The sequence below is a fragment of the Cavia porcellus genome, unplaced genomic scaffold (assembly GCF_034190915.1).
Source record: "Cavia porcellus strain 051 isolate PalLab524CR breed Dunkin Hartley unplaced genomic scaffold, mCavPor4.1 scaffold_15, whole genome shotgun sequence".
NCBI lineage: Eukaryota > Metazoa > Chordata > Mammalia > Rodentia > Caviidae > Cavia > Cavia porcellus.
In genome coordinates this window covers 46,670,687-46,693,350 of record NW_026947498.1, presented here as the reverse complement: position 1 = coordinate 46,693,350, position 22,664 = coordinate 46,670,687, and the positions used below count along the sequence as shown (strand labels likewise).

At 35.9% G+C, this 22,664-nt stretch overlaps 1 protein-coding gene across 2 annotated transcripts in view; it reads right to left on the bottom strand.

Annotated features, from left to right (window-relative positions):
* The window catches only part of Tbc1d23 (TBC1 domain family member 23), a 70,219-nt gene that overhangs the window by 37,845 nt on the left and 9,710 nt on the right, over positions 1 to 22,664 (bottom strand). For both annotated transcript variants that reach the window (XM_003469242.5, XM_013151733.3), the window contains exons 2-3: positions 3,167 to 3,278; positions 1,514 to 1,619 (exon numbers count right to left, since the gene is read on the bottom strand). In XM_003469242.5, the coding sequence (XP_003469290.2) occupies positions 1,514 to 1,619; positions 3,167 to 3,278 (218 nt within the window). The remainder of the gene's footprint in view (positions 1 to 1,513; positions 1,620 to 3,166; positions 3,279 to 22,664) is intronic.

The window sequence follows — 22,664 nt, the reverse complement described above, 5'->3', positions numbered from 1 at the left end:
TGCATACTGCTAGAAAGCAAAAGTGTTTTCTAAACAACAGATTATTATCTACATCAGAAACAGCAGCTGTCACTAACTTGTCATGCCTATTAGGTGTTTCATTAGTTTTATATCTTTTTTTGGGGGGGGATACTGGAAATTGAACTCACAACCTCATGATGGCCAGGCAGGCACTGTGCCGCTAAGCTATGTCCCTGACCTCCCACTCTAACTTTCAAAGGGGAAGGAAAGGGATTCATTCCAACCACCAAGTTCCCTTTTTTTTTTTTTTTTTTTAATTTTATTTGTTGGTTTTTTGTCTTTTTGAGACAGGGCTTCACTATGTAGGTCAGGATGGCCTCAAACTTTCAACAATTCTCTTGCCTCAGCCTCCTGAGTGTTGGGAATACACCACACCTAGTCTTTTTCTTTTTTGTTTTCAATAATTTTTATTTTTAATAAAGCTTTTGAAATATGCCTAACATAAAATTACCTATGACCTTACACTGTATTGATAGTTCTCAAACAGGATAAACAAAAGTAAAAATTCAAATTAAATGTGAACAATCTATAAACATAAACAATAAAACAAAGTAACGTCATAAATAGGTAATACTTTCAAATCCCTCTTGTATCCTCATGTACTACCCTAAAATCCCCAGTACAAATTACTAGAGTTTTTTTGCCCACACTAGCAATAATGTTCCTAGGTTAATTAGTACATAAAAGCCTATTTAACCAATAAGTTAGTTAAAATATGATACAAAGAGAAACAAAAGATTCCAATGGAATAGAAGAATTACAAAAAAATACAACTAAATTAACAGTCTAATTTATGAGTTAAAATAGACTTCATGCGGTGACTGGAAACTATTAAGCCATGATTTGTAGCAGTTTTTCTATAGTGGGTCAGACTTTTAGAACATAATCCCTTTAATTTCAAGGCTGTATATAAACAAATAGAACTTAATTATACAAAAACCAAATTTAAGACAAACAAAACTATAAATATATTTGAAATTGGACATATAATACAAATTGGTAAAAACTAGCGTCTCTAAATTACTAACAATATTGCATGAGAATTTCAGAAGAAAAGGTCTAAAACTATTTACAAGCTGTCATGGTTTATCCCAGAAGTACCCATTCCACCTCATGTACTCAAAGGTGGGGTGGGAAGTTTGGAAGAGGATAGATTCCTGGGTGCTACTACTGACTTGCTATTAGGAGGCAGAGCATGATCAGAGAAGTCAGATCAGAGGGCGGAACCTGGATAGGTCACTCTGCCTCCAAGGCTCTCCCCTTCTCTCTCTGCTTCCTGGCTGCACATGCACAACTCTCCCCCACAGATCTTTCCTTGAGGCAGCTTTGGAGCTGAAGTCTGCTGAACCTGTAACTTCTGAAACGTCAGCCAAAATCACCTCTCCTCCTTTAAAGTCCTCTCATCTAAAATGTAAACCCTTTACAAATTCAACATATTTTAAATTAACAAGAGAGAAAGGCTTGGCTGTTTCAAAATGATTACTAAACTTACCAATCAGCCCTAAGCAATCTTTATGAATAGTGGTCTGTTCTGGCAGGTCTAAAATACCATCCCATGATGCCAAACTATCTCCTTTTCCTGCAACATTCAGAGCAATCTGGAAGAAAGATTTTAAAAAGCAATTAGCTCCGTGTTATTTCTCAGTCTTGGAAAGATGTTATAATAATGAAAGGCCTCAAAGGAAAAATAACAAAGATTACAAAGTAACCAAAGTATAGGTCACCAAATGCTGAACCTCATGTAACAATGAAGCACAGAATTACTTTAAATCTCCCTATATTAGATTTTACTGCTTCATGGTTATTCACTGAATAGAGTACACAAAATATTTATCTGTTTAGGTAACTTTATTTCAAATAATCATTTTTGTTGCTGTTTCAAAAATTAAATGTGAGGGGCTGGAGATTTAGCTCAGCAGCAAAGCGCCTGCCTAGCAAGTGAGAGATCATAAGTTTGATTCCTGGTACTAAAAGAAAAAAAAAATTAAATGTGATTTTGGCAAAGACAAAGCACTACAGCTATGCCATATACAATTAAAACTTATACAGAATACTTAACAAAGAAACATGTTCTTATTACTTTGCAAAGTTTTATAAAAGGATGTACAAAGCCACTGTATTGAAATAATCCTAAGAGACATATCAACTAAATGCAACAAATGGGCCTTCTAGAAGTCAATTTAAAGCAAATTACCCATAAGAAAAAATACCTTTTAACTGTTTAATGTGTTACTTTAAAAGTCTTTTATCTTTCAGGCTTTCATAATAAAGTATTTTAGTATACAGGCAAGTATTTGCATTAAAAATAATAAAATAATTCAGTGAGTGGGGTAGTAGGGAAAGGATGAGGGTACTAATTAAACAAGATTTGCCACACTAATAACAGTGAAAATTGCATTATGGGTATACCAGAGTTCATTGTACAAGTCTCCACACTTTCATATGCATTTAAATTTCTTTTTTTTTTCTTTTGGTACTGGGGATTGGAACTTATGACCTTGCGCTTGCCAGGAAGGCACTTGTGCCATTGAGCTAAACTCCCAGCCCTTAAATTTCTATAATAAAACATTCACAATGCTATGTAGAGTTACAGTTACATTTCTTTAAGTATATATGTGCATAGAAGAAAAAAAATCTAAACTTATTTTGTCTTACCTATAATTGGTAACATTTGTTTTATTTAACATTTTATTTAACATTATTTTATTTCTTCTTTTGTGCTTATATTTCCACAAATAAATAGCAAAATCTTGGCTAGTAAAATTTTAAAAGTAATATTACATATGCATTAGAAAACAGAAAAATCTATAACACCCAGAATATACTTCATTTTTTAAAAACACAGCTAAGATTATTCCTATGTGCCAGTGCATATCCTATTTTACTAGTTGTACTTCCCTACTTCATCAGCTTTCATAAAAAACATTTCAAATGTCTACAAAAAAACTACCTTCCAAAATCTAAACTACAACTACTAAATGCAGTATACACTGTTGAGACAGACATTTAGGAAGCTGCTCTGCTTATCAAATTTTCTATAGACACAGCATATTCATAAATCTTCTCAGAGGGCTAAAAATTAAAAGAAAAACCCTTAACATTATTTTTAAGCTATTACATTTTAGTCATTTCAGTTTTCAGTTACCTTCCAAACTTTGGCCCTCAGTTCAGCAGGCAGTGCTCTCCCCTGAATTATATTTCTCAAAGTTTCAAGATCACAACCTCCTGCTTCCAGAGCTTCTTCAAGATCTTTTTCCCTAAAAAACAAATCCTATCAGGATAAATTTTAATTTTATATTTTTTCTTATTCAAGATTTATTTATAAGTATGGTCTATTACATAAGAAAGAGTTCTAGTAGTCAAAATTCAACATCAAGGAACAAAGAGCATTCATATAATCCTTTTTCTTAGAGATGAATTCAGGTCACATACAAACAATATATTTTCATTTTGTACTTGGCAGTAACAAGTTTAGTTATTTTACATTAGACAAATTTTAATAGAAGAGAGTGCAAGGAAGGTGAAAGTATTGTGAAATCACAATGATAATAGTAACTGTAAGAGTACAATAACTTACATTTTCTACAGCATTCACCATATACCAGGGTTCTAAACATTATAGCTGTGTTTTTCCTGACTACAATGAAATATGATACATCATTAGACTCAGTTACAGAAACAAAAGGTAAAAATTATGAAACAGGGGCTGGGGATTTAGCTCAGCAGCATAAGCGCCTGCCTTGCAAGCAGGCAGTCGTGAGTTCGATCCCTGGTACCGATAAAAATGAAAAGACCAAAAAAAAAAAAAATTATGAAACAACTGAAGTAATCATCCTATAATACCACAGTCACTATTCTTTTAGGTGTTTAATGTATTACTATCATACTCGCATATACAATAGTGCTAGAGCCAAGATTCAAATTTGAGTTAATGCTCTCGACATTATGCTAAATAGCAGCAAGAAAGGGAAATCGCAAAATTTAGCCAAGAATCAAAGAACTGCCGTCTGCTACTATTTAGTACATAACTATATTGATATCCCTAGAGCAGTGTCTGGCTCACAAATAGTAGTTAATAAATGTTGGAAGAACAACAACAACAAAAAAAACTACTTGTATTGTACATTAAATTAAAATAACACCACATCACCAACTAAATTATGAATAATTGAGTAGTGGGTTATATTCAGTCTATTATAAAAAAAAGAATAAGCATGAAATCAATTTTCTTTTCATTTGCACACGGGTAAGGTAATAATTTGAAGGGAGAGAGTATGTGAGCTGCTTCCCTTCAGTACTCTTAGGGTCGCTTGGTTACTTGTTTGGTGCAGACCTGCTGTCTCTTTTGTGAAGGTGGGACTGCAGAGACTTGAATATTCACCATGGTGATGAAAAGCCCAAAGGAATCAACATGGAGAGTAACAATCATATTAATTTTACGATGGGGATGCAGGATGGTTTTGTGATGCACAGTAACAGGCATATCCCGTAGTAATTAATGCAAGCATATAGTGAACAGCAGGAATTCACAACAAGGCAGATTAGATTCCTATCTGACCAGCGGTCAATGAAGCACACCCACCTGCACAGCTGGAAATGGAGGATGAAAATACAACTAGTGTTCTAGCAGCAGAGAGATTTCACTAAAATGGGAACTTGAGTAACTGGTGGAAGTGCAAAAGTATACAACCCTTAAATTTTTTTTATGGCCAATGATATATTTAGATGGATATCAAACAGAGATGGAGTGAGGAAAATACTGGTTCTGTGAAAACATTCCTTTTCTCCACTAGTGGTGAGCATCTTTATGTTCCAGCAAGTTATTCTGCTTTAACAAAAATAAAAACTCTTTGCAAACCTTGTTCAATTGGAGAACTTTAATGTTTTTACTGATCACTGTAAAACTAATTTGGTAACTGTTTATATACAGTTATTATATATGCATACTGATCTGTCTGTAGGTAAGAATAATTACTCTAAAAAGAAATAATGAAGTGTCTTGCTGTTTAAATAAAATTGTTTAAAATGGGAAAAAATTTTTTGAAAAAAACTCTCACAAAGGTATGAATTGCTTTTTATTTAAAAAGCTTACTCCCTAGAAATTTTCAAAATCTGGTTTTTTTCATTGTTTATAAATTCAGTGTACACTAAAAATCTGTAGAAAAAAAATACTTGAATGTCATAAATTAGCCAGATGATTTTTATCATTCTCTAAAGCAGCCTAAAAAGTAAAGCATCTTTCCAGAGTCCAGATTCTGTATCATTTTTGTGGCTTTTCCAGAAAAAAAATTACTCCCATTATTCTTCTCTCAATAATTTAACCCTCTCCTATTGGTAAGATTCTAAGACTATTTGATTAAATGTATGAAGTTCATTAGTGTTGCCCATTTAAGAGAAAGGAATCAAATGAAGATATCATCTCTTGGGATCATAATCTATAGAAGAGCACAAAGTCAAACGTAAAAGTGTTCCTTAAAAAAGCATCTATTTTCGGGGCTGGGGATTTAGCTCAGCGGCATAAGCGCCTGCCTTGCAACTTGCAAGCAGGCGGTCGTGAGTTCGATCCCTGGTACCGATAAAAATGAAAAAGACAAAAAAAAAAACACAAAACAAAAAAAAAAAAAGCATCTATTTTCCTACAACTGACATTTATTCTTCTTTATCCTGCAAAAATGGATGCACCTTGAGGTCATAATGTTAAGTGAAATAAATTATACACACAAATTTCTCTTAGATGATAAAACCAAAATATAAATGAAGAGCAAATTACAAGATAGATCTTTTGCAAAAGGGAAAGGGACCATGAGATGAAATGGGGGGAGAGAAGAGGAATGAGGTAAAAGAAAAAAAAATACAGATGTATTATGTCCATGTACCAACTCTCCATGAGGAACGTACTCACTGTATACAGCAAACATGTATTAATACAAAATAAAAAACAGGAAAAAAAGATCCCCCAAAAATACAGCTGGGAGAGGTGCGCATGGGTGGGTCTAGGCGTGGGCCTCTCCTGCGACTCTGCCTTCTACGCAGACCACCTCTAACCGCCCGGGGAACTCCAGCTAGAGGCGCGCACCAGGCCACTCCTGTGACTCCCACATTTCTGCAGACGATCTTATGGGACCAGGGAACTCCAGCCAGAGCGCCCACTCTTTCTCCCAGACCCTTGAACTACAGCAGATTAACTGTGCTAGTTTGAGGGGAGATTCAGTGACGGCCTCACCCAAATGGAAGATCTCAGCAGACTCCAGTCAGTGTGGTGAGTTCACCCATAAAATACAGGTGTACAGTGAGTAAATAGGGCCAGTAGTAAAGCTCCCTCCAACTAACTGTCAAACCTTGGTGAGTCTGACAACGGTGTGGGTAATTCCTTTCTGCACACAGAAAGCATCAGGCTGAGTGAGGAGTGTGCAATAAGGACTTCCCCAACTTGGAGAAAATCAAAAGGGCTTACAAGACACACAGGCACACAATAGGGACACAGCAGCGTCTGAGCCAACACAAATAATATAGAGAGGGAGATCTGGGGCCTGAAAAAAGCTGAAGATACAGTAATAGCAGGAACTAAAAGGTGACCTACATCACCACTATTAGGCTTGACAGCCCAGGAAGAATACAGGACTCACCCAACAGGCCCTGCAGTGGGAAGTCAGGTGACTGGCCCACCTCTTCATTGTAGGACCCAGCAATTGGACAAACATCAACTTTAGGACCTCAAGATACACAGTACCAACAGTTGTCACTAGTGGGATTGAATGAACAAATATTAACTCGAGAAGGGAAAATGGCAAAAGTAAAATGCAATCTCAAACATCTAGTCCACCAGGAGCAAGTACAGGAGACATTGAAATAGAGGAATTCAAAAGTAACACACCGGAAATCTCTGAGAAAATAGTGAGTGAAATAAAAAACAACTCCATGAGGCTATAGAGGAAATCAAATCAGAAGCACTCTCCCATGTAAAGATAGAAATAACAACCTTAGTAAAAGAATTGCGGAGCGCAGCTAAAGAAGAAACAGGGGAAAAAGTACAGGAGCACGGGAAATTGATTGAAACCTTGAATGAACAATACAGAAAACATGCAGAATTCATGAAACAAACTCAAAGTTTCATCTCAAGCTTCTAGAAAAAGAAGAGTAAGTTAAACTGAAAGCTCATAGAAGAAATTATAAAGATCACAGCAGAAATCAATGCAACTGAAACAAAAAAAACAATATGAAGAATTAATGAATCAAAAAAATGGTTTTTTGGGACAATAAACAAAATTGACAAACCTCTAACTAACCTCATAAAGAAAAAGAAAGGAAAAAAACCCCAAATCATGCAATAAGTACTGAAAAGGGGGAAATTACTGCAGATCCCATGGAAATTCAAAAGATCATGAATACCTACTTTGAAAATTTCTACTCACACAGAGTGCAAAACACAGAGGAAATGGACAGATTTCTACAAATATATGAACTACCAAAGCTCAACCAAGAAGATATAGCAATTTTAAATAACCCAGTATCAGCTATAGAAATGGAAAACATAATTAAAAACTTACCAACAAAGAAAAGCCTGATGGATTCATGGCTGAATTCTACAAGAAATTTAGAGAAGATTTGATGTCAATACTACTTAAACTCTTCAATGAAATTGAAAAGGAAGCAATCCTCCATAAATCAATCCTGGAAGCAAGTATCACTCCCATACCAAAACCAGAGAAAGACCCAACTAAAAAGGAGAAATATAGGCCAATCTCACTAATGAACATTGATTCAAAGATTCTCAATAAAATAGTGGCAAATACAATGCAGCAAATCATCAAGAAGATTATACATCATGACCAAGTGGGATTCATTCCAGGAATGCGGGGATGGTTTACCATATGCAAATCAATAAATGTAATACCCCACATCAACAGGGCCAAGACCAAAAACCACATTATCATCTCAATAGATGCAGAAAAAGCTTTTGATAAAGTCCAACACATGTTCATGATAAAAATCCTTCAGAAACTCGGAATACACGGTGTCTACCTTAATCTTATAAAGCAGACAAACCAATAGCCAGCATCACACTAAATGGACAAAAACTGAAAGCTTTCACTTTAAAATCAGGAACAACACAAGAGGTCCACTATTACCACTCCTATTCAATACAGTTCTGGAAACTGTAGCTAGGACAATAAGACAAGAGAGAGAAATAAAAGGAATAAAGATAGGAAAGAAAGAAGTTAAATTATCACTATCAGATGACATGATATTCTATATAGAAGACCCAAAAAACTCCATTAAAAGACTACTAGAGGGAATAAATTCAGCAGTGTAGCTAGATACAAAGTCAATGCTAAAAAATCAATAGCATTCCTGTACAAAAACAAAAAACTCACTGAGAGAGAAATGATGGAAATATTGCCCTTCACAAGTAGCATCTGAAAAAATGAAATAGTTAAGAATCAACCTAAATAAGAATGTAAAAGACCCAGGGGCTGGGGATTTAGCTCAGCAGCATAAGCGCCAGCCTTGAAAGCAGGTAGTTATGAGTTCGATCGCTGGCACTGATAAAAACGAAAAAGACAAAAACAAAACAAAACAAAAAAGAATGTAAAAGACCTATATGCTGAAAATTATGCTACACTAAAAAAGGAGATTGAAGAGGATATTAGAAAATGGAAGGATATTCCTTGCTCTTGGCTAGGAAGAACCAACATTGTGAAAATGGCTATACTCCCAAAACTGTTATACAGATTTAAAGCAATCCTAATCAAAATACCATTAACATACTTCACATATCTAGAGAAAACACTCCTAAAATTTATTTGGAAACAGAAGAAACCTAGAATAGCAAAGGCAATTCTGGGCAACAAAGGCAAGGCAGAAGGCATCTCACTTCCTAACTTGAAACTATACTACAAAGCCACAGTGATAAAATCAGCATGGTACTGGCAAAATATAGACCTGAGGATTAATGGAACAGATTAGAAGATACAAGCACAACTACAAAGACACTCAGCCACCTGATTTTTGACAAAGGGGCTAAACATGTTCACTGGAAGAAGGATAGCCTCTTTAATAAATGGTGCTGGAAAAATTGGCTCTCTACATGCTGAAGACTGAAACTAGATCCATGCATATCACCATGCACAAAACTAAAGTCTAAATGGATCAAAGATCTAAATATTAAAACTGAAACACTAAATCTACTGGAAGACAAGTTAGGTAGACGTCTTGGGGACATAGGGATAGGCAGAGAATTCATGAACAAAATGCAAACTGCACGGGAAATAATTCAGAGAACAACTGGGATCTCATATTACTGAAAAGTTTGTGCACTTCGAAAGAAATCACCAACAGAGTGAAAAGAAAACCCACAGAATGGGAAAGAATTTTAGCCAGCAACCCCTCAGACAAAAGACTTATATCCAGAATACATAAAGAACTGAAAACCATCAAGCCCCCCAAATTCAAAGACCCTCTCCAAAAATGAGCATCTCAGATGAATACACAGTTCTCAGATGAAGATATACAAATGGCAAATAAATACATGAAGAAATGTTCACCATCACTGGTCATTTGAGAAATGCAAATTAAAACAGCATTGAGATTTCATCTCACCCCTAAAAGAATGGCTGCCATCAAGTAAACAATTGATAACAAATGTTGGCGAGACTGCAGGGAAAAAGGAACACTTCTTTGTTGGTGGGAATGCAGACTGGTGCAACCACTATGGAAATCAGTATGGAGATTTCTCAGATGACTAGGACTGGAAGTTCCATTCAATCCAGCTATTCCCCTTCAGGGTATTTTCCCAGAAAAAGTGAAATGAGCATATCACAGTGATATATGTGCAGCCATGTTCATAGCAGCACAATTTGTCATAGCTAAATCTGGGAAACAACCAACATGCCCATCAATTGCAGAGTGGATGAAAAAGATGTGGTAAAAGACATGGTATTTTTATACAATGGAATATTACTTAGCTATAAAAAAGGATGATCTTGAGGCCATCATAAGCAAATGGAGACAACTTGAGACTGTCCTCACTAGTGAAACAAATAAGAATCATATTTATAAATATCACATTGTGTTTCTAGTGTAAAAAGCAATAAAAAATGTAGGAGCAACATAGCCCTAAATGTGTAATTGCTATTGTAAAAAAGAGAGGAAAAGAAAATGTTCTAAAAGATATAACTGCATGTATGTTTAAGTGTGTAGAATTGATAACCATATTACTAAGTTTTTGTTGGATCACTGAACAGAACTGTTTGCAGTCTCACTGTTTGTTTTGTTTTGTTTTTAGGTACCAGGGATTGAACTCACGACTGCCTGCTTGCAAGGCAGGTGCTTATGCCACTTAGCTAAATCCCCAGCCTGAGTCTCACTGTTTGAATGTCCACTTTTGTAACTTGAACAACTATTTCTAAGAAGACAATATGTAATTTATCAACTAGTAATTTCTTACTGTTAACTGTTTTGAAATTCTGTATCATTTCTATCCTTTTTCTGTTGTTGTTTTCAATAAGATTATATCCAAAAGATGAGAAGTATAAAACAAAAGAGGCCTTTATTCTGAGAATACAGAGAGAGAAAACCAAAACACCCCCGACTGCTGGAGTCCGGCTTTCTCTATGGCAGACACGTGGTGTGGGGAGTACGTAAGTAGCCTCCATTTGGGGTGGAACCTAAAGGGGCATCAGGGATGCACGGGTAGCCCATTGGTCTTGGTTTGGCACCATAGGTAAATTCCTAGGGGGCGCAGAAGATGGAGTCACAGGTAAATTCCTAGGGGTGGGGGAGATAGGAGCTCCTTGGTTCCACGTCTAAGGCTTCACCGGCTACAGTGTCCTGTCTAGGCCAAAACCCTTTCAGTTTTTTTATCTTTTTAAATAAAAAAAAAAAAAGAAAAGAAAGCTGGTATTCACATGTGGGGAGTCACTCAGATTGCTTCAAAGCTCAGGGGCATCTAAGGACACCTGAGAAGATGACCCTGTTGTCTGGTGCAGGCTCACAAGGGGACACAGCTATGTAACCAAGACTTAGCACAGGTAAACACACATTCACTGGTTATGACACTATGTAAGAATGTAAATATAGATAACAACCTGTATAAGAATTATACAATAAAGATGCGGGCAGTTCTTCCATTCTGCTCCTGATGCCTGCTGTTGTTGCTGACCTCTTGCACATGGGTGTTCTTTAACCTGGGAACTTCACCCACAAAAGTCTCTCTAGGATCCCCCGAGCAGCCAGCACCACACAAGAAACATTTTGGTCTTTTGCTGTATGATCACCAAAATGTAAGAAGGAAAGAGATTTCAAGTATACTGCTGAGAGTACAGGCCTACGGTTTGTAAAGACTGATGTTTATTTCCATGATAAGCAAAAATATTTAAGACAACCTAAGAGAATTTTTTTGTTTTGAGACAAGGTCTCACTATGCAGTTCAAGCTGATCTTGGGCTTACTTTGTAGCCCAGGCTGGTCTCGAATTTGCAATGATCCTCCTGCCTCAGCCTCCCTACTGCTAGGATTACAAGAGTGCACCACCATACCTCGTGACAACCTATGAGAATTTGAAGGACAGTTTGTAACAATAAAGTGAAAAAAAATTTAATGACATTTTTGGTGCATGAATACCACATATTGAAATGGTAAAATATGTAAGTGAAATGACAAATTGAAAGAACGATTTAATAAAACATTTTTAAACCAAAGAAATGAATCAGAGTGTTTTCATTTTATAATATAAAAACCTTGTTTGCTTTTTAAAGTATCTTTTCCAAATCCCTTCCTCTTCCAGACAACAAAGTTAGTATCTGGGGACAAAATGCCAGTCCTCAAAGTACTTTTTAAATCACAGTAATACAAGAACATCTGTTTATACAGCTGTTATTGAATTCTTTGACACTGTCCCCACGGAATGATGAACTATGGTTTCCAGAAATACAACCATGAACAAGAACTCCTGTGGAGACCAGAAAATTCTACACCCTAAATAATAAGACACTTCTCACAAACCTAAATAAATCAAACCTAAATAATTAAAAACATTATCTTCTGAGCAAGGCTTACATTTGGTTTTCAGATCTTCAACACTACAAATGTGTTTGAAAAGTAGCAAACAGTTGAAAATTATTCAGTTAAATAATTCAGAGAAGGGTTAGGCAGAGAAACTCTTAACATTTAGCTATCAAATAGAATGTTCCTTCCCTAAAATCAAAATTTGGCTTTTGAACAAGCAGTACATATAATTCCAATGAACAGAATACAACACATGTCTGATGGGTTATGAGGGTAACTGAGTTTTTTTCAGTTGTCTTTGATTATAAGCTGCTACTTACTGACCTTAGAAACTAAAGATTGGTATAAATATACTAGACAGACAAAGGCTTAGGAAAGTACTTGCCTTGTCTATTGATTCTAGTAAGAAAAATGAGCAACAGTTTCCTTTGCTCAGTAGGTTCAGGAAAGAGCAAATCTTGCAGTTGGAAAGAAGGATAAACCCACCTCCTAAATCTGTGACTTTGAAATAACATGTTAGCTAAAACTATAGTTATTTAAGTGATCTAGCAATGACATGTTTTTAAAACATAAGCTATTTCTTCTCATCTGATATTTCATAGCACAAATTTAATCACAGAACTATAACCTAAACTAGCAAATAATATGACTAGATTTATATGGAATTAGTTCATGTTTATACTCAAACTGGTGTGTAAATTACATTTTCCTCAAATGGTGGTAACATCTAACAGATAAAGCATTTGTAATGTTAAGGGGGGGAGCAGGAATTTTTAAGTACTATCAAGTTTAATACGCACTTTCAACTGCTTTTAGGAGTACATCCACTCAGAAATCTGTAATTATATTATGAATAACCCATATGGTGAATCACATTAAAAATTATGATTCTTAAAAACTAGATTATGTTGTGTTCCTAAAACTAAAAAGTTACAGAAAAAAAAATACTAGAAAGAAAAACTTACTATTGAACTTTTTCCCCTAAATTTTCTTCTCAATCATCTTCTAAAAACTTTTCCAAAATTTCAAACTATATTAAAACCCTTTATTATATACTCTCCAAATAAGAAAAGAGACTTTGGTAAATTTTTTCACAGGTATCTTTCTGCTTGTAAGGAGAACAAATACCTATTAGTAGTGACTCACTATTCCTACCCATCAATTGCATTCTCTGGCAACCATTTATTTTTCTTTCTGTCTCTACATATTTACCTAGTCTGGACATTTTATGTAAGTGGAATCATATAACACATGGTTTTTGGTCTGGTTTCTTTCATTTTGTATACCTTTTCAAGATCTACCCTTGATACAACATGGATCAGTACATGTTTTCATGCTTTCTACTGTAAAACATTCCACTCTGTGAACACATCATCTTATTTATCCACCCATCCTTTTTTTTTTTTCCTTCCTCTTTCTTGAATGCTCTGGCTAATGTTTCAGGTACCATGTTGAACAGGAGTAGTGATAGTGGATATTCTTGTCTTGTTACTGATTTTATTGGGAAAGCTTATAGGTTTTCCCCATTTAATATGATGCTGGCAATAGGTTTGTCCTAAATAGCTTTTATCAGAGATTATTATTATTATCTATTTTTAGGGTATTTATCATGAATGGTTGTTGGGTTCTGTTAAAGGCTTTTTCTATGCCTGAGATTATGTGATTTTTGTACTTGCTTTTGTTTTGTGATATATTACATTTATTGATTTGCATATACTGAACCATCTCTGCATCCCTAAATCTATTTGGTCATGAGGTTAACATCTTTTTGATGACTTGTGCATTTTGTCTCCAGTATCTTGTTGAGGATTTTTGCAACTATGTTCATTAAAGAGTTCTGCTTTGATGAATCTTTGTCTGGTTTTGGAATCAGGGTAATGGTAGTTTCCAGGAATGACTCTGGAGATATGCCTTTCCCTTCAATTTCATTAAAGAGTTTGAGGGGTACTGGCATCAGATCTTCCCTGAAGTTTTGTAGAATTCAGCAGTGAACCTATCAGGATAAGGGCTTTTCTTAGTTAATAGGTTTTTTTTAAAAAATAATTATTATTGCTTCAATCTTCTTGCTGGTTAATGATTTATTCAGAGGTTTTTTTTTTTTTTAATCTTCTTGGTTCAGAAATCAAATAATTATGACTCAAAAATTCCAGAGACTCCTAGAATAACCAAATTCAGCAATATAGCAGGGTAAAAATCAACATACAAAAATCAACAATGGTCCTATACACTAATAATGAACTCACTGAAAAAGAAAATTAGAAAAATATCACCATTCGCCATAGCATCAGGAAAAATTAAATATTTAACCTAACCTACGGTATTCTGAAGGAGATTAAAAAGGACATCAGAAAATGAAAACATAGTCCGCTTCTGGTTATAGTAGGCAGAACCAATATATACAAAAGGGCCATACTTTCAGATTTAATGCAAACTCAATCAAAATATGATAGCTTTCCTCATAGAACTCAGAAAAACAATCCTAAAATTCACATAGAACAAGGAGAGACCAAGAATAACAAAAGTATTTCTGAATAATAAGCACAAAGCAAGAGATATCACAATCCCAGACTTTAACTTGCTCTGCTACAAAGCTACAGTCATAAAAAGAGCACAGTGCTGGCACAAAAACAGACGTGTGGGTCAATGAAACACAATAAAGGATACAGAAACAACCCCAGGCACATTCAGCTATTTGATCTGTGACAAAGAGGCCAAAAATATACAATGGTGGTGAAGGGGGAAAATTAAAATTTTAAATAAAATCCTGCCCAGGATGCCCACTAAGACCAAGTGAACATGCCAGGCAAGCCTGAGAACTGAACACTTCTTCCTTTGTATAAACCCCTGTGTTGTATAAACCCGAGTTTGCTGCCCTTGTGTAACTGATGGCCTTACAACGTAACAGGACATTTCTTCCTTTGTATAACCCATGCTTTGCATAACTTACAGCCTTATGATGTAACTTGAAATGTTTAAACTCCTTCAATAAACCAAGAAGTCGCCCAATTTCCAGTCATATCCACCAAATCTGCCTTTGTACCTCCAGGCTCACATTCTCTTTAAAAGCTCCCAAACCCCGTCTAGCAGGACTTTGGTTCTCTGTGAAGAGATCCTAGTTAGAAGCCCACCGGTATAAAAAACTGCCTCCTAAACCTCCTCAGTGCTGTTTCTTACTGTATTTGGTCTGCTTTCCTTCACAGCATAAGATAGCCTGTTCAATAAATGGTGCTGGGGAAACTGTGTAAGACTACTCTAGATCCATGTAACTCTGCATGTACTAAACTAAAATCAAAATGAATCAAAGATCTAAATGCTAAACAGAAACACTTAACCTGCTTAAAATGGGTAAAACACTTGAAGACAGCTGTAGGCAAAGACTTTCTGCACAAAATTCCAGTGACACAAGAAATCAAACCGAATCATATCAAATTTAAAAACTTCTTTACAGCAAAAGAAACGAACAGAATGAAGAGACAACATAAAGAACAGGGAAAACTTTATGCCAGCTATTCCTTGAACAGAAGACTAATATGTAGAATATATAAAGAACTCAAAAAAGAAACCCTTCCATAAAAGACCCAATCAAAAATGGGTAACTGAAAAAACAGACACTTGTCAGAAGTAAAAATGGTAATAAATAACATGAAAAAATATTTGACCTCACTAGTCACTAGATATGCAAATTAAAATTCCACTGAGATTCCACCTTTCTCTAGAAAAATGGTTCATCAAGAAATCAAATAATAAGGGGCTGGGGATTTAGCTCAGCGGCATAAGCACCTGCCTTGTAAGCAGGCGGTCGTGAGTTTGATCCCCGGTACCGATAAAAAGGAAAAAGACAAAAAAAAAAACAAGCATGAAGAAATCAAATAATAACAAAGATGAAAAGATGAAAAAATAATTGAAAGATTTGAGATGTACTATGTACATGAACTATGCTGCTGAGCCTGTGGGGAAAAAGGAATCTTACTGTAGTAAGATTGGTGTAAATATAAACTATCACAACTACTATGGAAATCAGTATGGAGATTGCACAAAAAACTAAAACCAAAAATTCCATTTGACCCAGCACTTCTAAGTGTCTTCCCAAAAGAGTTAAGACATCATATTACAGCAATACATGCATACCCACATTCACAGCAGCACAATTCAAAATATCTAAATCTTTGAAATGGACTATATGTCCATCAACAGATAAATGGATGAAAATGTGGTATTTTTACACAGTGGAGTACTACTTTGCCATAAAGAAGCATAAACAAGTCATCATTAGGAAAATGGATGCAAATCAAGAAAATAATGGTAAGTGAAATAAAGTAGACACATGAGGTTAAATATTCCATGGTTTGTTTTATATCAGAAACCCAAAATATAAATAAAGAGCAAATTAAAAGATAATGGGAGGTAGGGAGATACATTATTATGTGTCTAGATGTCTCCCCAGAGCTTCATGCAGTCATAGGGGTGCTTTTCAGAGGTGGCTGGATCTACAGTGTACTGAGCCTTGGATCAAAGATGGGTGGTTACTAAATCAGTCCACTGAGTGGTCTGGCATAGTTCAGGCTAGGACTAAGCATGTGAATGTTATACCCACGCTAGAGCAGATAGCCTGCATAAAATAAAAGGAACAGAAAGAGTGTTAATGTGTTCGCGCCTACCTGTTCGCCATGGAGTATTTCTCCTCTGCAGTGCTCCTCTACCATGCCAACCTGCCTTGAAGCCAGCCTGCTATGAACTCTACAAACTGTGAGTCAAAAAAACCTTCCCTCCTTTAATTTTGAGTGTTGGATATTTTGTCTCAGCAATGAGAAAAGTAACTAAAACATACATCTTTTTCAAATGGGAAGAGGATCAAGAGATGGATGGAAGCCAGAAGAAACAGACGAAAAGATGAAAAAATAATTGAAAGATTTGAGATGTACTATGTACATGAACTAACTACCCACAGGGAATGTAATCATTAATGCAAACATGTACTAAGAAAAAAATAAAAGCTAAAAAGTAATTCAATAATCTATAAGTACTGTTAAACCAAATAATGAAGACAATGAGTATTATTTAGGATTATAACAGTATCCATCAGAACAACAACAAAATCAAGAAAGGTACTACTTTAAAAAAGTAAGTTGGCAAAGAGACTTTCACTTCTCACATACCCTCAGTGGGTACAGCTTGTGCATATTATATATTTGAATGTATTGGTTGACTAAATTTAAATGTTAAATTTTTAAACATTTATACCCTTTCACCCAGCAATAACTGAGAATAAGAAAATGATTCAAAGCAGCACTTATTTTAACCACGAAAAACTACAACATAACAATCCTAAATTAGGAATTAATTTATATCAACAGATGGAGTTCTAAGTAGTAAGTTGGAAATCCTGAGGAACAATGACATGGAAAGAAGTTTATGCTATTCAGGACACATATGCAGTTGGAAAGAGTTAATATTAATGTACGATGGAGTATGGTGCCAGTCTACACCAAGCAGATGTGCTGCTGATGGATGAACACAGGTCTCTCTCCATCTCCAGACCCCACATGCAAACCCTCCCACCCAGGATGGAAAGTGACTGTGAGTGTTTTCACCTATTCAATGTACTTGCATCCCCAACACGAGTGATGGTTGCTTAACAGCACTCCTAAGGACATTAAGGCTCAGAAGAAACCTTGCTTGCTGCTTAGATTTGCTATCAATGTTATTTCCCATTACTTTTTGCCAGGGATCATGTCCCGGTCCTTGCCATCCAGCCCCCAGAGTGATGCATGCAATCAAGCTTTCTGAAGCCCAGAAGTGGTTATTCTGCATTCTGCTCTCCATCTCAGGGCTCTGCCAGCTTCATGCAACTCCTTCAAAGTACTGTCCAGACCATAGCAACTCTGACCACAGAAGGCTCATCTTCCCTAATGAAATAACTTCTACAAATGAGAAGGCAACTAAGAAATGGAGGGACTGGAGCAGGAGAAGGGAAGGAGAAGTAAAAAAATGAAGATATGTTGTGTGCACACACCAACTCCCCACAATGAGTGTAAACAGGGTGTACTACAAACATGTACTAATAAAAAAACTAAGTAAATTAATGTACAAACATGTCTCAAAGAAATAGTACACTCTCCCCAGTTACCCTTTCCTATACAAAGTAGGAAAGATACTTTAAAATCATATATTCCTCATGGCATATTTATAGCAGAGTTTTGTCTTTTGGAGAAAACAGGGTTATCTTTATTTTCTTAAATAAGCAAACAGAGTAAATCTGCAAGGAGAAAAAAGTGATTAAGAATTTTTACCTCAAACATGTATTTCTTAGAGTATTAAGTAATGTATGTAAAAAAACGAACACTACCCAATCACTAAGAAAGAAAAAATTTGGAATATGTGCTACTTTATATATTTCACTTCAGTTCTTTACTAATGAATACTGGAACTAAAAAAAGGATAAACAAGTTCAATCCATGCCTGACAACAGTCTTCTGAAGGTCTGCATACATGATAAACTTAGAAAGGCACGTTTTCAGCTCTTACCCTCAGTGAAACAAGCAGTCAGTTGCTACATAAGCAGCACTTCCCTGCCACTTCCTGGGTTAGTCTAGTGGGCTCCTCCTGTATACGTTCTGGCTGTGCTGCCTCGCTAAAATAAACATTCACTCTGATGTTCCTGCATTAAAGAAAAAGTATTTGGCTCAGTGTTTGAGTATGGAAACAGTTAGTTCCGGAGCAAAGGTGTCCACCCACACTCCCTTGGTGAGGCTAAGGGTGAGATGGAAGGATGGTGTGGACGCTTAGAAAATCCTTCAGGAGGCTTCACTTCGCCAGTCTCGATTCCATGGCCTAAAACGGTAAGCACATCTGGGCAAGCTCTCGGCTTCTTTACTCTCTGCTCTTTTGCCACAGAGGAAACTAAACTCCCACCAGAGAGTTAGTCTAGCAAGTTTGCCTTCTTTGGTCCTGTACTCTGAGCACTGCAAATTTCTTGGGAAAATAAGACAGTTTTATGATGCTACCAGAAATTCATCAATTTCTATATCTGCTAGGCATCAATACTGCCTAAGAATCTCCTACATTCATTACTTTCTTCACAACCTTCTCCCTCCTCAGAAAATTTACCTGAGGTGACTTTGTTTCTGATTCTGAAGAGAAAATATAGGCCAACAGGTTCCTCTTTCCTTTAATCGCAACCCATGCAAATACCAAACAGTAACTATTTTCCAAGTATCATTTCCTTCTTTGCTACAGTCACAGGCATCAGCATGCTTTTTCTAGTCTAAGACTGGTTATTTCACTTGGTTGTTATCTTCCCATTTGCCAGCAACTGTCACATCCTTATTTGCATTTTGCTTACTTTGCTCTTTCCTCTAAGTCAATATGCTCAAGGATTGCCCATTAACAACAGTATCAACGATGGTATCCAGGAAATTCTTCCACATTTATCCTTTCCAGGGCTATCAATCTCTTGACACTTCCTTTCACAGCCGTTCTGTTTAAAGAATTCTGAATGGTCTCTATTTCTCCTTCATCTTGCCTCATCATTTCTCATCCCTTTTCTGACTCCCACCATTCCACTGGGACCACTCCTGTCAAATTCATTCATTCTTCCTAATAATCAAACCTAATACGCTTAAGGTATAATATTTGGGGGTTGGAAAAAATGTTAAGTTCATAAAGCCTGAGACTACCAACCAAGGCAAATTTATTTGTCAAAATTCTTAATACTTAACTTTTCGGTAATTATAAATATCAATGAAAGATTAAAATAATTCAGAAAAACCATTTCCATGTCATCATTCCTCAGTACTTCAGCCTACTCTGTAATTACTCTAAACTTATGCAGAGCACAGGGAGACTCAATGACCAATTTTTTAAAACCTCAATTTTGGTTTCTTAAAGTGATCAGAGTATAAGATACACAATATTGTTTTATTTTTAAAAAGTTTCACTACTGGGAAATCAATAAAAGTCCAAACATACTATGTAAACCTCCTGAATATGTTTTTTCTGCTGCATGGGGTATGATTCAAAACTTTTAGTCTGTTAATAGTATTAAACAGAATCAAAAAACAATAGACTCAAATTGTCAATGTATTTTTAATGCTCAAAAATATAACAAATACAATCTGTGATTATTATTCTCCTTACCTCAAATATTTCTGCATTTATATATTCAAAAGCTCTATTCATGACCCTTCAGAAAGTTTGTCCTTCTCTCCCTTTAAAGTTTAACTAAATAAAAATTAAGTTTCTATACCTATTTACTTTCTCTCCATTCATTCAAAGTTTCCATCATTCTATTAAAACTGCTCCATCAAGTGATTACTTAGCTTTTCATCTTTACTCTCTACACAATCCTGCAGGGTTAGACACCCTTCTTTTTTTTTTTTTTTTTTTTTTTTGTCTTTTTCATTTTTATCGGTACCAAGGATCGAACTCACGACCACCTGCTTGCAAGGCAGGTGCTTATGCCGCTGAGCTAAATCCTCAGCCCCTAGACACCCTTCTTAAATCATTCTTCAGATTCTCCTTTACCTTCCTAACTAATGCTCAAAATTTTTTTCCCAACATATTTTTCATTTAATAAATATATATTGAACATATCCTACAGATTAACCACCACCATACTTGCGGCTCCACGTATGTGGCAGTGGACAAAAGGGCCATCCTCCTGCTAGTTGGCTCTTTCAAAGCTTTAGCCAAAGTCTTATTATCTAAATGCTGTTCAACAGAAGAGGGAGCAACTCTTCTTAGATTGCAGTTCATTTGGATTTGTTTAACACGCAAATTGTAAACACACATTAAACAAAAACAGCCCTACTTGCCCAAGGATATAGCCGGGCACAGATCTCTGACCAATTAAGATTCTCTCTTTTTTTTTTTCTTTTGGTCTTTTTCCTTTTTATCAGTACCAAACTCAGAACTGCCTGCTTGCACGGCGGGCGCTTATGCCGCTGAGCTAAATCTCCAGCCCCGACCAATTAAGATTCTAAAGCAGCAGCTATCAGCTGTCTAGGAAACAGCGTGACAGTGAGTAAGCACTAGCAAGCTGCATGTGTTGAGTCGTGGTTTCACGGCTTAATTTATACTCCCATATTTCTAGGTATTTTTTTAATGCTCCAGTCATGAGACATCAACATTAAAACTTTGTCTGAATTTAGTCTGCTACTGTTGTTAACAAACCGGTTACAAATTACGGCCATACCCAAAGTCTCATTAGTTGCTGATATTTTCTAAGATAGTTCGCCAGCTTTAAATGAAAAAAAGAGGACGAGAAAGAGAATGACAAGGAGGAGGACGACAAGGAGGGGGAGGAAAATGAAGCTTTGTCTAGGATCAGGTCTACAAAAACAGCTTTGGGAGACTCCCATATCAAATAACACAATTCTCTTTAGAATTTGTCTTTTAACCAGGATTTCTATGCCAAGTAAAGAAGGTGCTAAATCTAGTCTTTCTGGCTTAGGAAGCCAATCAAACATGGGAGCTACAATATTTCACTACTGTGCCATAGGCAAAGGAGGTGCCTATTGTCTTTCCGTAACTACAGTAAATAGATGCTTTAAGTCTTTTCGTACTTATTTTTGATCTGCAAGTCATATAGATCAAATGTACCAATAGCGGCCCTTTCTACTGATAAGAAAAAGTCAAGTTATTACTTAAATTTAAAAAGTTAAAAATAAGCAAAACAAAGTTTTCGTAACTACATATGTTGCAATGTATTTGCTATAGGATTTGGCCTACAGTATTGAATAATTTATCCACTAATGAGCAGTTGACCTCAGAGTACTCTACACTCTCCTTTTCCATGTTCTCTCAAGATAAAAGTCCTCATCATTGTTCCTTTCCACAATATGAGGCAACTTTCTACCACTTTTAAGAAATGTATGTACGGGGCTGGGGATTTAGCTCAACGGCATAAATGCCTGCCTTGCAAGCAGACAGTCGTGAGTTCGATCCCTGGTACCGGTAAAAACGAAAAAGACAAAAAAAAAAAAAAAGAAATGTATGTACTTTTGGGTTTTTTTTCCCCCCCTCAAAGCAATTCATTTGGAAACTAAAAACAAAGCATATTCCTTGCCCAAAACAAAGAATGGAGGGGAAAGAAAAAACCAAAGGTCAGACATATTATCTATATACTACAAATTTTTATTTATCCAAACTACAAATGATAAAAAAGAATCACCAATATTTCTCTTCGTGAAATCATCATTTGGAAGAAAAGGAACTACTGCAGATGAAATGACAACACTTTATAACATTTGGGCAATTCTTTCCACAGGTACCTTCCCAATGGAAATTATACGTTAGCAAAAGAAAACATACTGGATTCACATTTTTAACCTGAATGCCAATCTCAATGGAGATTTACTCGACAAAAGTGAATCTCATTTATTTTTACATTGCTAGTTAAATCTAAATGGAATTTACAAAATAAATCTGAAGAATTTCTGATATTCAATTGATGAAGACCACTCTGAAGCAGCTCGAGCAGGATTTAAAATTAATCAACTGGCTTTGTATGTTTACTTGCGAGTCTGTCCAAGGCCAAGACCCCTGTCTAGAGACAGACAGTAGACTCACAGTGAGTGAAACTTTTATGGGTCACTGGTCCTGGCTGAGCCCAGTAATGGACTGTGATGCTGTGACACT